The sequence below is a fragment of the Leptodactylus fuscus genome, chromosome 7, assembly GCF_031893055.1.
Source record: "Leptodactylus fuscus isolate aLepFus1 chromosome 7, aLepFus1.hap2, whole genome shotgun sequence".
NCBI classification, from domain to species: Eukaryota; Metazoa; Chordata; class Amphibia; order Anura; family Leptodactylidae; genus Leptodactylus; species Leptodactylus fuscus.
Genome location: NC_134271.1, coordinates 127,255,924 through 127,272,363, shown reverse-complemented (window position 1 = coordinate 127,272,363; position 16,440 = coordinate 127,255,924). Strand labels below are relative to the sequence as shown.

At 42.3% G+C, this 16,440-nt stretch overlaps 1 protein-coding gene across 2 annotated transcripts; it reads right to left on the bottom strand.

Moving 5' to 3' along the window:
- Window positions 1-411: 411 nt before the first annotated feature.
- CCDC32 (coiled-coil domain containing 32) lies at window positions 412-16,438 on the bottom strand. 2 transcript variants are annotated; one of them, XM_075283093.1, is made up of 4 exons: window positions 16,364-16,438; window positions 5,170-5,406; window positions 3,415-3,571; window positions 412-904 (listed from the first exon to the last, which is right to left on the bottom strand). In XM_075283093.1, exons 2-4 carry the CDS (start codon window positions 5,390-5,392, stop codon window positions 766-768), a joined length of 519 nt encoding a protein of 172 aa, XP_075139194.1. In that variant the 5' UTR covers window positions 5,393-5,406; window positions 16,364-16,438; the 3' UTR covers window positions 412-765. The 2 variants fall into 2 exon arrangements, with proteins under 2 accessions (XP_075139194.1, XP_075139195.1); XM_075283094.1 differs by lacking the exon at window positions 16,364-16,438 and adding an exon at window positions 9,368-9,453 and having other exon boundaries at window positions 5,170-5,397.
- Window positions 16,439-16,440: the final 2 nt, after the last annotated feature.

The window sequence follows — 16,440 nt, the reverse complement described above, 5'->3', positions numbered from 1 at the left end:
GATTCTATTAGTGATAACAGACTGCGTGATGGGAGGGAGATATTACAAAGTTTCTTATATTTACTTGTGTTATTCCCTTATGAAAAGTGGTTTTATAATTGGATATATGCTTTAAAGTTATATACAACTTTGCAGAAATGAAAAGTGCATATAAGAAATCTTATAAAACTTTAGAATATATCTTAAGAAGATCTAAGCTGTTCTCCTGCTCCTTATGTACAATGTGACTGCTTTATTTACATTATATCCTTCTCCATATTCAGCCTCACACATAGAGTTCTATGGAGGGAAAGCAGGGAGGGAGGGAGATTCTCCTGGAGGCTGGTTAATTGATTTATTTCCTATTCTGTGCACTCCAAACCTCTTATCTACAACCTAGCAGTGTTAAAAAAAAAAACAGGAATAGCAGCAATTATTTGAGTGAATTTTCTATCCCTCTCCCCTCTTCATAGACTAATATGAAGAAAGTAACTACGTGAAAAGTGGAGAAGAAAACAGATTTCTTTAAGAAGATATATTATAAAGATGTATATTTTCTGCACTATTCATTTATGAAAAGTTGTTTATACATGAAGGACACAAATGCAGCATTTTAATTAAAATACGATACAAATAAAATCTAAAAAAATATCTATCCAGATTTTTATTTTTATGCTGTATCATGATGAACGTGTTGCGTTTGTGGATTTACATGGAAAGTATATACTGCTACTGCATTATATGGACCGTCAGATACACAGCTGGGTACCAGCAGCACAGAGGATCTCACTGTTCAACAGAAGAAGATTCCTGCTCATTGTCACCATTTATTGGTGGAGTTTCACCAGGTATTAGACATTGTACTTCCTCTGCATTTATAGCCACCTTCTCGGGCTGCAGCCACCTCTTCAAATGTTCTAGCTTGCTGAAAATGTGAGAATTGGAAAAAGGAAAGAAATCAATAGGCGTAGGCAGATACAAATAAAAGCCAAAACACTGAGACTAAGGCAAGGGTAATGAGCTGTGATTTAATATGTCAGGGGATGTAATGCTGAGGTAATGGATTCCGGTCAGTATGAAACGCGTGGCTTGTAATATGTTACAGTCTTGTTAGGATTATAAGCACTTTGTCCGGCTTTATATCAACAAGTTCTGCAGTTATATAGCTTTGACACATCTGTATTACTTTGGGGCGAGTATGTGTAGATGTCCTATATACGTGACCTTATGATGACCATGCATGGTCAGATCTTGATAAGAACTGGGTGCCATTCACCTCTTACCCAAACTGGACGGGCATACTTAACTAGACTAGGGAGTACATTACAACAGATATGCAAAAGTCACACTGAACACATCCGCTCAGGTTATGGTAGAACTTCATTTTGATCCCAAACAGAGATTGCCACTCATTGTCTGTGAGCGTCCAATTCTTAAAGGGATCCTATCATTGGATACCCTTTTTTTCTGACTAACACGTAGAAATAGTCTTAAGAAAGGCTATTCTTCCCCTACCTTTAGATGTCTTCTCTGCGCCGCCATTCGGTAGAAATCAAGGGTTTCTTTGGTATGCAAATGAGTTCTCTCGCAGCACTGGGGGCGGTCCTCAGTGCTCAAACAGCACTGGGGGCGTCCCCAATGCTACGAGAACTCTCCAGCGACGCCTCTATCTTCTTATGGAACGGCCTCTCCCTGTGTGTTCATCCATCCTGGGTTTCAATCTTCTAGGCATGCGCAGTCGGCTCTGCCATCGGGCCTTGGGCAGAGCTGGCTGCGCATACCCGCGGCCACAAGAAAATGGCCCCTTACACAGTAAGCTGGTGTAAGTTGCCATTTTCTTGTGGCCGCTTACACAGTAAGCTAGTGTAAACGGCCATTTTCTTGTGGCCGTGGGCATGCACAGCCGACTATGCATGCTTAGAAGATTGAAACCCAGGATGGAAGAAGACACAGGGAAAGGGTGTTCCAAAAGAAGATGGAGGTGTCGCTGGAGAGTTCTCTCACAGCATTGGGGACGCCCCCAGTGCTGGGAAAAAACTCATTTGCATACAGAAGAAAACCCAAATTTCTACCGAACGGCAGTGCAGAGAAGACATCTAAAGGTAGGAGAAGAATAGCCTTTCTTAAGGCTATTATGACATGCTAGTCAAAAAAAAAGGGGGGGGTATCCAATGATAGGATCCCTTTAAATACCCTTGGGGTGATAGACAGACGCTCATGATGTATGGCATATACGTGGAGTTTCTAGAGCAAATCCCAGAGCGATCCGTTTATTTATAGTATCAGGCCTCAGAGTTCAAACTAGGTGACATCATATCCATATATATCCATATATCAGAATAGTAATATCATATCAAGCAAGCATACATTAGCCTTACAATGCTTACTTATAGAATACCGCGGTGTGACTCATATTTCACTATCAACTACGTTTAACTGTTTTATTACCATTTCACTCCGGACATTTAAAAATACTAGAACAACATTGTATACATTCACAAATACACACACAACAATTAAAAACTTCTGCTAATCCCTTTAAAACAGGATGTCAAGTTTAGAAAACCCAGTTCCAAATCGTCTTTTATGAAGATCAGAGTGTGGGCGGATTCACATCTGCGCCCGATGTCCACTTTAGCCAATCCCGCAGCCAATTTTCAAATCCATTCACTTGAATGGGTTTGCAAAGTGACCGCCCATGAGCGACTTCTGCCTCTCCGCAGCGAAACTGATTTTTTTTTTAGCCAGACACAAAGTCCAGTTTCTCGGGGCAGAAGACGGAAACCCGCCAGATTGGCTAAACTGGACACCGGGCGCAGATGTGAACCCACCCTTAAAATGTACATTAATAGAAGCAGAGATGTAGCCCGGTCATGGTCACTGATTCTATAATCCTGCAAGATATAACACATAACTTGTAACTCCTCCCAATCTACAGATACCACTTGCTTGTGTAAGCGTTGATGCTGCTGTGGTCACAGGATTTAGTAAAGGCTATTTGTCTCTAAAGACACAGACAAATTCACTTTTCTGTTGGGCTAAGGTTTTCAAGCTATTTTAGCTATTGCTTTAGCAGCAGGGTGCAAGTAAAGGGCTGCAGTAAGTCTAATTCTATACTGCCCCATATTAATATGATTGAATGGGATCACTGAAGACATGATTTAATAAAATCTACTCTGGTAGACGAAATAGGGCAAATTCATCATTCCCTCTATGCCGGAAAACTAGTGTAAAAAGATGATATGGATTTGCGCCTCATCTAAAGAATACAGTAATGGATAAAAGGGGGAAGATTACTGTCAAACTTATATACAGAGCAGGCACAAAAGGGAGCAAGAAGACCACAATGCAAGTGTATTTTCTGGGAAAGGAAACAATCATCTGTTTATTTGATAGTTTCCTGTAATATATCACAATATAATGACTTCTCTTTACCTATTGTCAACTTCACTTGTTCCAATATAAGCTTCGCTTTCAAAGGACTCCTGTAGAAATCTGTCCCAGCATTCCTTTTTTGCTTGTCCTAGTGAAAGTAACATGTCCTTGGATGTCACTTCAGAGGTCTGACCTTTAATTTTCTGCAGCCTGCGTTCTAAAATTTTTGAAAAAATTATAAATTAAAAACTTAAACTATAAATTATAATCGAATTAAAATAAAATGTGTGTATACAAATAATATAAAATCTATAATAATCTAAAATTATACACAGTTTTTGTGCTGAAAAAGCCCCCCTCGGCTTATACTCGAGTCAAGCAAAAAAAAAAAATATTTTTTTTTATTTCTTTTTTTTGAGGGGGGAGTCTATGACCAGCCGCAATAGTAATGTATAGAATCTCCCATAAAATAGTGGGAAGCTTTAAAAAATAAAGTAAATATAAGTTGTAAATCCCTCCTTTCCCTAGAATACATATAAAAGTAGAGAATGACTGTGATACACATACACAGTAGGTGTCCCTGTGTCTGACAGTGCCCGGTCTACTGAATATAGGGGATCTGCAGTGCTCCTGTGCCGTTGGGAAGGGGTTAATAGGAGCACTGCAGATACCCTATATACAGCCAGGCTGAATTCCAAGTGGCGGGGAAAAAGTCCTCAAGCTCAGGGAAGGGGTAGACAGACAACCAAAACACCCCCTCCCCTTTCCCCAGCAACTACTGCACCCAAAAACTCCGACCATTTTAATGTTTGAAATTTTCCAGTAGCTGCTGCATTTTCCCCCCTCGGCTTATACTCGATTCAATAAGTTTTCCCAGATTTCTGTGGTAAAATTAGGGGCCTCAGCTTATATTCGGGTCAGCTTATACTCGAGTATATACGGTAAATTAACAAGTGGGTGTTACTACTGCCCTTAAGTCCTTATCCTAATCATAGGCTTTAGTTCCGGGCCTCTGCTGTACATTACAGCAGAGACCCGGTAGGTATGGTGGCTGCTCTGCATCAGAGTGGCCACCATCATCTTTACAGACCAGGTCTTGGACACCCTCTCCTCACGCCCAGGGCCCGCAGCATCGCTCCACTACTACCGCTTCCGGCAGCGGGGACCCCGCTCTGTTGCCCACCTTCTTACATTCATACTTTAAGATTTATAGTGCATAAAATACAGTATATCACAGTTTATAATATTCACCTGGACTGCTGATTTATGCAAAGTTTGTTGAAAAGTTAGCGACCATTTAAAAAAAAAAAAAACAAGAATAAACTCCATCTAAGAGTCTTGTAAGTTTCTTAAGAACATTTTGCCTATGACAAATTCCTTCTATTATGCATCAATATACGGTAGAATACATGACATCTTCAATGAACTAAGTACAAAATCTCTGACTAGGTGTCCAAGAAAACTAAAATCTGACAGCGCCTTTAACATTTCATATCCCACGTTCAGTGCCCTTCCAATTACACCCACAACTCTTGTAAAATCTGACATCTGACAGAATTCCCTTTGGGGTAACACAAAAAAAAACTCGGGGTCGAAAACTGGCCTTAAGAATACGGCCGCAATTCATATCGGCAGTATAAATACATCCTTCATAAGCTGCCAAGTTTCCGAACGCAACACTTTCCATTGAGGCAGAAAGTATGAAATTGAAAGGAAACAATGACATGAATGACGCTTTACCTGGACCTCATGCTGAACAAATAATAAGAGGCATGCAGAGAATACACAAAAGCAGAAAGGATTTCGTTTACTGACCCAAAGTTGCTAAGTATATTTCAGAATCCTGTAATGGAGCCCAAGGTTTTGGAGAGTAAGATGACCCGACATTCTGGGGTACTTCACTAGGACACAGGAAAGAGTCTGAAAAGATGTCTGACGGGTTCACCTCCTGGATGTCTGGAGTACTGGGGCAGATCTCGGCCCACATGTCCTTGCTGGAGACCATATCATCAGAATCGAGGTTCTCAATCATCCTCATTGGTGCTGTGTACTCTAAAAAGACAAAAAAAAATCAAAGAAAAATCAAAGCCATGTGAAACACCCATAAGAGGGGGAAACATTACAGTAATAAAATGCCAATAAATTGATCAAAGTTATAGTTTTAATAAAATTCCTGCATATCTGTGGTGCGAATTTTTTTTTTATTATAGAAGACACTTGCCACCTCAACAAAATTAAACTATTTTATAGGCAACTCATCCACTAATTCCAGCACCATTGAAATTTTTTTCCCATTCCTCATCGTTCCTGAGCAATAAGTGCAGTTAGTTTTGCCCGACATGTGACCTAGACTCCCTAATGTCAAGTGGGTGGTGTCAGGCAGGAACAGACAAGGGATGTTACTTAGAGCTCCAACTAGACTGTGTGTAAGTCACATCCTCTTGCCTTCTTCTACTTAAAACCACCCACTTGTTGTTAGAAAGACTCTTCCTATCAAGCACAAAAACTAGCTGCACTGAATGCTCAGGAACAGAAGAATATACTCACCTGTCCACATCGCTCTGTTGTCCGGTCCTGCTCACTCACATACATCACCGATTCCTTGCCAGCAACCACTGAGGTTTCCGATTGGTCTCAGTTGCCACATGACCTTCACAGCTTCTGGCACGTGAGGAAACCAGGTGCATGACCGAAACCCAGAGCGACCGAGGACAGATAAGTAAGCCTTTTATTTTTCAAGAACACCCGCCCCAACTGTCTGTGCGGTTGCCTCAAATCCTGGACAATCTCTTTAAAGCCCTAATTGTTCCCTATAGAGTACAATGGCATACTGCCCACAGAACAACACATGGCCAATCCTATTTACCCCAAAAAGGACATGTCGCAACACCACAATTTTCAATTGTTGGTTGGTCTTGCTTATGGGTATGGCCACCTTCTAATGTTTGTCATGGCCATTGAGCCCCTGGCTCCAGGTATCTGGTACTTCCTGGATGTACCTGGTTTCAGTATGGGTACCCTTGCTGAAAAAGTATCCCTATATGAGGACGATGGTCCCTCCCGGGCTTCTTTACTATTCAAGTATTTGGATCTTTTTCTGGCCTGTCGGTGAATTGGGCGTCAATATTTTTCTCTCTGCCTCTGCAATAAGCTCCATGGCTGAACTTTTCTGTGCCCCTCTAGGTGGTTTCTCAATTTAAATACGTAGGGGTAGGGGTATCGCTCAGTCTACTGGAGTATCAAACTCATAACCATGATCCCATGGTGGCCTCTACTGAGAAGCAACTGAAGTCATGGCAGTCCCTTTCCCTCTCACACTCGTCCTATATTTCTACCTATGACCTTCTTCCAAATTGAACAGTATCATATATTGTTCTATTGGCAGGTAGGGGTGGCTAGCCTCTCATCTAATGAAAGCCCAATGGTGGAGAGACCTTGATTTGAGTAATGTGGCTACATCACTGTCGGATATTTTTGTGGTTTCATATTATAGTCTGAAGAACCTTCTCTATAGAAATATATATCCTTGCAGAGAAATGTTACTGATAAAAACTGTGGCCCAAGCGTGGCGTGTAGCTCAAGCCATCCTAAAAAGGAACTCTACCTCTTTGCCATCCCAGAGGATCCTCTCTGGTTAAACCTTGATTTATTGCACTTCCAGGGGCGATGAAATCGATGAGGATTTGGGTGAAGTTCCAGGGATAACTTTTGCCCAGTGACATTTAACTTCCTTCCAGAACATCAAGGGGTCTCATGGCATGCCTTCTTCAATTAACTCCAATTAAGATATGCCTTTATGGCTCAAATCGGCTCCCTTGCTCCTGAGTTGGGCTTCTCTAAGATGGAGGATCTCCTTGGGACCTCTGATCTCTCCAAGCCTAAACACAGTCTTACAATTGGTTGCAGTGCTTTTGACACTGTGGTGAACGGTAGAGACTTCCTAATTCGGTCCGCCTCCTCCACCGCATTTACTATGCACTGGTTAGGCTCCCTTCTCTGCAAATTGCACCCATGGTCAAGTTGAATTGGACACTTTTATACATTGCATACGGTCCTGTCCTGTGTCCTCCTTTTGGTTGACAGTTCTGACGTTCCTGCATGATCACTTTGACTTCCATCAGATATTTACTCCCCAGATTTGTCTCAAGTTTGATAAAATATGGTTGCATTGGCTTGAGATGTCTGAGACTGCTGTCCAAATGTGAGTTAGGGCACGGGGTGGTATAAATGGTGTGTGATTGTATGGATATTATTAGTTGTTTTTTCTTTTCTTTGATGCTGCAGTGTATAGTCCTTTCCTATTTGCACATTACCATATTCCCAGTTTGTTTTAAATTTTGTTCATTTGCCCTATATTTTATGTCACGAGTACCCTATTTTTATTACTAATTTGCCACTGCATACATTATGTTATTATCTTTTATTCAAAAGCATTAAAAATGTATATGGCCTTCTTTAGGCTCTGTCGAGATCTGTGCTGTGGGGTTCCTTTTATCACAGACACAAAGACAAAAGCCAAGTCTGTTGTACAATGGATCCCGTCAGACCCTTGATTATATACCCTCCATTGTAGGTATGAACTCTTCCTTATGTATATGGGCGGATTTCTATTTTACAGGTTTTGGTTAGAGATGGGCAAACCATACCTTAAAATTGCCAACAACATATTATATGACACCGTCAGGGCTCCTAGGAACCTATCTATAAAACATAGTGTAGAACACAGTCAGGGCTCCTAGGAACCTATCCATAAAACATAGTGTAGAACACTGTCAAGGCGCCTAGGAACCTATCTATAAAACATAGTGTAGAACACTGTCAGGGCTCCTAGGAACCTATATATAAAACATAGTGTAGGACACTGTCAGGGCTCCTAGGAACCTATCTATAAAACATAGTGTATAACACTGTCAGGGCTCCTAGGAACCTATCTATAAAACATAGTGTAGAACACTGTCAGGGCTCCTAGGCACCTATCTATAAAACATAGTGTAGAATACTGTCAGGGCTCCTAGGCACCTATCTATAAAACATAGTGTAGAACACTGTCAGGGTAACTAGGTACCTATCTATAAAACATAGTGCAGAACACTTGTCAGGGCTCCTAGGAATCTATCTATAAAACATAGTATAGAACACTGTCAGGGTAACTAGGTACTTATCTAAAAAACATAGTGTAGAACACTGTCCGGGTAACTAGGTACCTATCTATAAAACATAGTGTATGACACGGTCAAGGCTCCTAGGAAGCTATGTATAAAACATAGTATAGAACACTGTCTCAGTGGTGACATGAGCACTCTGAGCGCCATGACATCATGATGATTGGCATGCACATGTGAACAATATGCGTTGATGTCTCGATCACAAGCCTCAGCAATGAACCCAGGTGCAAGACGTCACCAGAAAGCCGCGAACACCACGAGGAGGCCTAAAAGAGGTCACAGAAGGAGAGTATGAATGTTTTTTTTATATTTTTGACATCTCTCCTGGACCTCCACCTATCATCCTCTGGGGTCTGAAGAGACCCCATAATAAAATATGGTGGCCATTTTAGTTTGACGGATCTCAAAAAAACAATCAATTTAGAATATTCATGTTGAGCCTGACTCGGGATGATTTGGTTCACCTGTCTCTCGTTTTGGATATAAAAATACATGAATAAAAAAAAGCACTTTGTGAAGAGGGCCTAAATAATTAATTAGAGAGATATAATAAAATGAAAAAAAAAGGAAGATAATGATATACGTCACAGCAATGTACGCTGAATAATTACTATAACAGAAAAAAAAAGAACCCTTGTGAGCTACGAAGGTGAAAGCATATATTACAGAGCGTAATACCAGGAGATTAGACTGTTCCCAATGTAAACATGAATGGAAGCGTTCATAATAGACTGTAGACGCATAATGATGTACACACCGAGCATCAATTATTGTACTCAAAACACCATAATTTGCGAATCCGGGCGGCAATTAACGCAAATAATCCACATTAATGTAAAGAAGAGAACATCAATTAGTGTACACTGCTGCAGGATAAACATCACATTGCGCTGACCATGTCGCCTCCCAGGTATGCCGCAACCTATACTGGCCAAAATAGGCAACTCCTGCTATAAACATACTCCTGATAGCTACATAGCGCACAATACTGCCAATCCTAACAACCAAAAAATCCTATAACCCAAAAATAATCCCAAAAGTTTTAGGCGGGTGTAGAAAAGAATGCTGCAAAGTAAGAATGCTTTCAGAAATAGAAGGGTTAATAGATTATTTTTGTCATTAAACTAAAGAAAAGAGAAATCTAAATCCCATCAATATTTGGGGGTGACCTTTGCCCTTTGCCTTTCATTAATTCTTCTCGGTACACTTGTACATCATTTTTGAGAGAATTCGGCAGGGAGGTTGTTCCGCCATCTTGGAGAACTAAGCACAGATCTTCTGTGGATGTCGGCTTGCTCCAATCCGTCTGTCTCTTTATGTCATCCCAGACAGACTGGATGATGATGAGATCGGGGCCCTGTGGGGGCCGTATCATCACTTCCAGGACTCCTCCTCCAAAGGGCAAAGGTCACACCATATATTGATTTGTTAATTGACAAACATAAGCTATAAAACAGTTCTAAATTTTTCTTTTAGCAGTTTATTGAATTTTTGCAAAGCAAAATTTAGATGTCAGCCATACAAAGTGATAGAGGTCGCCAAACAGTGATACACATAGGTGTTCAATCAAAGGTACAAGATGAGATACAAGTGGATAGTCACTGGGAAGTCCCCTATGTGGAGTCATGAACCGCCATATATATGTACATCACACCCATTACATACTCTGCCATCCCAAATCAATGTCAAAGGGTGGAAAGACAAAGATAGCAAAATAGAAGTCCTGGAAAGTAGGAACAGCAATTCAATGAGACTAATAAAAGGAAGGGGAAGGAAGAAGAAAAAAAGAGTGGGGGGCTTCACCAAATTACTGTATATACTCGAGTATAAGCCGAATTTTTCAGCACAGTTTTTGAGCTGAAAAAGTCCCCCTCGGCTTATACTTGAGTCAGCAAAAAAAAAACATGTTTGTTTTTTTTTTAGAGCAGGGCGGGGGAAGGGGGGGTCTATGACCAGCCGCAATAGCAATGTATAGAATGTCCCATAAAATAGTGAATAAAAAAAGAAGCTTAGAAAAAAAAAATAAATAAAAGTTGTAAATCCCTCCTTTCCCTAGAATAGATACAAAAGTAGAGAATGACTGTGACACACATACACATTAGGTATCCCTGTGTCTGATAGTGCCCGGTCTACTGAATATAGGGGATCTGCAGTGCTCCTGTTCCATCGGGAAGGGGTTAATAGGAGCACTGCAGATCCCCTATATTCAGCCAGGCTGAATTCCAAGTGGGGGAAGAAAACTCAGTCCTCAAGCTCAGGGAAGGGGCAGACAGACAACCAAAACACCCCCTCCCCTTTCCCAGCAACTACTGCACCCAAAAACTCCCACCATTTTAATTTTTGAAATTTTCCAGTAGCTGCTGCATTTCCCCCCCGGCTTATACTCGAGTCAATAAGTTTTCCCAGTTTTTGTGGTAAAATTAGGGGCCTCGGCTTATATTCGGGTCGGCTTATACTCGAGTATATACGGTATATCATATTCATCTCCTTTGTATCACCTACACTATGGTCGGAATCCCCCGGAAAAGAGAATGAAGGAATTCCAGAGAAACAAGGACGAATCCTGCCACCCACCTAGCTCCCATCTCCCCGTGTGTAGTGCCCCAGAATCTTCTATACTTCTAGAGTTTCAACACCTCTATGGGCCAACAACCAAGACCACTACCAAACCGCTAATATCTACACAGTGTACAGAGTCTAAGCTGCACTATATAGTGACCGTGCCATACTACCGCTCTTGAACCCAGAATCTGTCTCCCACTGTTTTCAATGAAAAATCATAAAAATAAGTGTCCTACTCGATTTTGAGGCGGATTCCACGGCTGATTCAGCCACAGATTCCACAACTCGAGACTCCCTCCCATTCATCTGGGCCTAAAAGTCACAATGGAAAATCCTGTCATGGGTGGCTCAATACGGCGGCGGAATATGAAAAGGAATTCCTCTTCATTTTCTGCCATGTCAATGTAGCCTAAGACAGTTTAGATAAGGAGGCCCGATACAAATTATTCTGTACAAATCACACAAGGGTTCACAGTCCTTAAATGGTCACAAACTTTGCACGAATCAATAGTGCAAGTGAATACGAGAAAGTTTGTCATGTATCTTGTCAGTGAAAAATGCCTCTTTCTCCACTTACCAAGTTCTTTTTCCTCCTTCCCGCTAAACTGACATTCACTCTGAAACCTCTGCTGAATTTGCTTTGAGAACACAGGTATGATATTACATAGAGGTCTATGGAGAGGGCAATGGTGAGCAGGAGCTGAGTGAGAGACTGCTGCAGATTTACAGATACGTTTTGTATCTCACCCCAAGTGCTTTAATCACATCAGTACAGGTCAGTATCAGAGAGGGATTGGTAATCTATAACACCAGGAAAATTCCGGTGGCCCGAGCGATGGGATATTGAATATGTGCCGCTTGACTGCCAAGCTCCCTGCGCCGATTGCCTTGGCTTTTGTAGACTGCAGCCCAGTGGTCTCTGCTCTATACCTTCATGGTCCCCAGCTCAGGCTGTACGGGGGGTATTTGTTGAGTAAACCTCGCACAAAGTTCACCCAGTAGTTTGATTGGGGCCAAACACATCCAAAATAGAACTTCTACTCGGAAATCTGGGGAGGTGAGGAAACATAACAAATATGAGGCCAAAAAACTGAAGTCTGAGCCCAGGGGAGGTGAGTACACTGATGTTAGTTATGTTTAATGATCTCCTCTGAGCCTCTGCTCATTATATAATGGGGTCTTAAGAGTAAAATAATACTTTATGGGTGGCGAACTTGAATTTTTTTTGAATTTGTAAAGAAAATCGTAGACATTATATTGCGTGCAGGGGCCACTGGGGGATATTATAATGTGTGAGGCGGGCACTGCTATGTTGAGGGCTGCTATGGGACATGCTACTGTATGGAGGGACACTATGGGACATTATACTGTGCACTATGGGATATTATACTGTATGGTGGCCACCATGGGATATTATTCTATGCGCACTATGGGACGTTATTAAGGAGTTTGTTCAGGAATTGTACAAACTCCAGAGGAGCCCTATTGGTAAAAAAACATACCCACCTGTGCCAGCGTTACAATGTTGGCCACCCTAGCCTGTTTAGTCACATACCATGTCTCGTTTCCCAGGAGCCCTGCACCCCACATGACAATTAACCTTTGCGGTCGTTGGTCAGGGACCAGGATGATGTCACTCACATATGTCATTGGTCCCTCTCCCGCAACCACTGATTGGCTTTAGTAGTCATATACGGTGCAGGGCTTATGGGGACGGACCGGAGCAGTGGTTTCAATCTGGTAATTTAGGACTGCAGTCCTGTGTAAGATTACTTTTGTATTTGGACTGGCCCTACCAATTTGCAATGAGCCCTTCTATAAAATGGGACCACTCTTACAATTTTTTTTTTCAGGAACAATTTCAATTCTCAATCTGCTATCATGTGCTATGATTCTGCTGAATGGCAGCGCTATGCAGAAGACTCTCCTCTACTTTCTGTGTGTTGTCTCCACCTACCAGCTCCGAGACAACTGGAAATTACAGACGGAGACGAAAGAGGAAAAACCTGCTACAAAATATCATATAATCAGAGTTTTCTAAGGCCTGGTTCATATCTACACATGGGATTCAGTTCGGAAAGTCCGCTTAGGGACCCGCCCAATGGAGACCTAATCCGCCTAAAAGAGCGGTTACCTTAGGAAATCCGTGGACCTCGCAGACTATAATGGGGTCCGTGTGGTTTCTGCTTGGAGAGAGAAGTGCTGCTTGCACTTGAGAGGGGAACAGAATGGCATGAACGCAGATGTAAACTGGGCTTAAGATTCAAGAGTGTCCTGGCAAATTTGGGACAATTGGCAACTATGCTTTCCGCCTGAGAATTGGTTCAGTCAAATGCTGCCCAGCAAATGCCTCCTACTGGCAAGCCTTGAGATGACAAGGAAGAAGTTTCACTGTATGATGCTGCCACCTGCTGGTCAGATTAATTATGTGTTGTCTAAATAGAGTCATAATTAGTGAAATCTGTAAAACATGTAAAATAGGACAGGAGAGCCAGGGGCTATAGGAAGGGCACCCGTGGACCCTCAGGGTAAGTTCACACAGGGTTTTTTGTACCGGAACCTGAGGCGGAGGCCACCTCAGGTTCCGGTCCAAAATACAGGTAGCTGCGACTGGATGCCAGTGCAGTATACCGGCATCCAGTCGTGCACTCCGCTCCGGATTAGGCCCAAATGAATGGGCCTAGTCGGGAGGGAGTGTCTTCAGGCGGATATTGCGAGGCGAATCCGCTTGAAAGAATGAGCATGTTGCTTCTTTTTCCGGGAGCCGGAACAACCAGCTCCCATTCAGCCGTATCCACCTCAAAATCCAGACCAAAAATTCACGGGTGAACTTACCTTCAGTTGACTACCACTGCTGCAGACAACCCCGGGAATTCACATAATCATTCCGCATTGCACTTGAGCGCATAGCGCAAAGGGGTATTCCTGCCCCAAAGATCATCTATACTGCTAGCTTATGTAAATTCAAGAGTTTTCCTAAAAGCATTGCTTTAGCAAAGCTGCTTTGTTTGCCTGCTATGTAAAATTATTCCTCACATCGTTTACTCATCGTTGTCATGGCACTCAGCCTGGTATCACATCCAGATAGGATGACATGAATCACTGCTCTCTGGAGGGAAGGGGACAGAGTTCTATTTAATGCTCTGCAGTCTAAGCATTCAGTTCAGCTAATTGCATTTTGCTGATAAAGGCTCAGTGAGCGTTATCGCTCTATGTAAACACAAGTGTAACACTGAGTTCCCTGCAAGAACGCCATCTGTCCTAGCAGCATGTAAGTGTTTTCCAAACCTGTGTAATGTAATAAACATTGACTCTGCATATTATTTTATCTGCATTACTATAGATTTCTAGTAATGATAATAAATAATCTCTCATGGGAAAGGCAATGTCTAAATCTATTGAGGTCCAGGTGAAGAATACAGGACGTGAGAAAAAGAGACAATAGGTAAACCGGTGTAGTAAAACATGTTTTTTTTTTTCACAAAATCATAGTGTCTTATTGATGTGTTATGACAGAATTAGGGCTAGTTCACACGTGAACTGCCCGCGTGGGTTATGACACCGAGAGAGACGCGGCGAGCCGCGTCTCTCTCTGGTCAAAACCCGCCTGCCGCGACCATCGCGGTCGCGGCTTTCCCCTCCGCTGTTGGCTCAAATGAATGAGCCGACATATGAGAGTGCTGCCGGGGGCGGAAGCCACGCGGCTCAACCCGCGCGGCTTCCGCCTGAAGATAGGGCAGGTCACTTCTTTTCTCCGCTAGCAGCAGCCCGCCGCTGACGGAAAAAAGAAGCCTGGCGGTCTGCATAGACCACCATTGTAAAGGGGCGGATTTTGAAGCGAAATCCGCTGTCAAAATCCGCCCCTTTGCCCCCGTGTGAACTAGCCCTTAGTATCTTATTGATCAATCCATATATATATATATATCTTGCTGTATAGTATTCTGTTACTGATCACTGTGTATTTCTGTATACTATTCTGTTACTGATCGTGCTGTATACTATTCTGTTACTGATCACACTGTATTTCTGTATACTATTCTGTTACTGATCACACTGTATTTCTGTATACTATTCTGTTACTGATCACACTGTATTTCTGTATACTATTCTGTTACTGATCACTGTGTATTTCTGTATACTATTCTGTTACTGATCACACTGTATTTCTGTATACTATTCTGTTACTGATCACACTGTATTTCTGTATACTATTCTGTTACTGATCGTGCTGTATACTATTCTGTTACTGATCACACTGTATTTCTGTATACTATTCTGTTACTGATCACACTGTATTTCTGTATACTATTCTGTTACTGATCACTGTATATTTCTGTATACTATTCTGTTACTGATCGTGCTGTATACTATTCTGTTACTGATCACACTGTATTTCTGTATACTATTCTGTTACATGGGGCTCACAATGTACATTTTTCCCTATCAGTACTGTATGTCTTTGGAATATGGGATGGAAATCCATGCAAACACGGGGAGAACATACAAACTCCTTGCAGATGTTTTTTTTCTCTTGGTGGGATTTGATCACCAGGACCCAGTGCTGCAGTGCTAACCAGAGCCACTGTGGCCCCTTGATCACTCTGTATTTCTGTTTTCCATTCTGTTACAGACCTCTCTGCAGTGTGAATGCTCCCTAAATATGTTGGGCCATTGAACCCATTTCCGCCTCGTGCTATGTCCCACCCAAAGTGCTGTGATTGATGACAAAAGGATAAAATGGTAAATTTTTGTTGCAAGACTGGTTGTGCCTCAATTCCTGTCTTCTACGAATGTGACCTACAGAATTAGAAACCCCTCTACAATGGGGCTTGGGACCCCCGAGTGATGCCAGACCTGCCAACGGTCACACTGCCCTCTTGGCATACTCTTGGGGTAGGTGCTGACTTTTTAAAAAATTTTTTGCTGTACTGAAAAACTAAATCAGGCAAATTACCCAGTACCAAGGCATATCACAAAGAAATAGCTTGAGCAATACATTGCATTACATGGGCCCGTAGTAGCCGCTGACTAGTCTATGGGTGCAGACATGGGGGGTTTACAGGAAGCCTCGGCATAACTAAGCAGTAGCCAATCAGATTCCAGCTTTCATATTCCCAGCACAGGTAACAAATGAAAGCAATGAGCTGATTGGTTGCCACGAGCGAATCCTCCCTTTGCTCTACACTAGCTATTAGCATTGTACAGCCCTCGTATTTGCAGCCATTGCTCCGTACATGGTCACTACAGCACAACGAGGGGCTCACAGCCCGCTGTTTACTCACCTTTCACTCCCCAGCTCCAACCACAGCACTTCCGCCCGTATGTGGGCGTGTCCTGTTCCTCTCCAATCCCGTCCTCC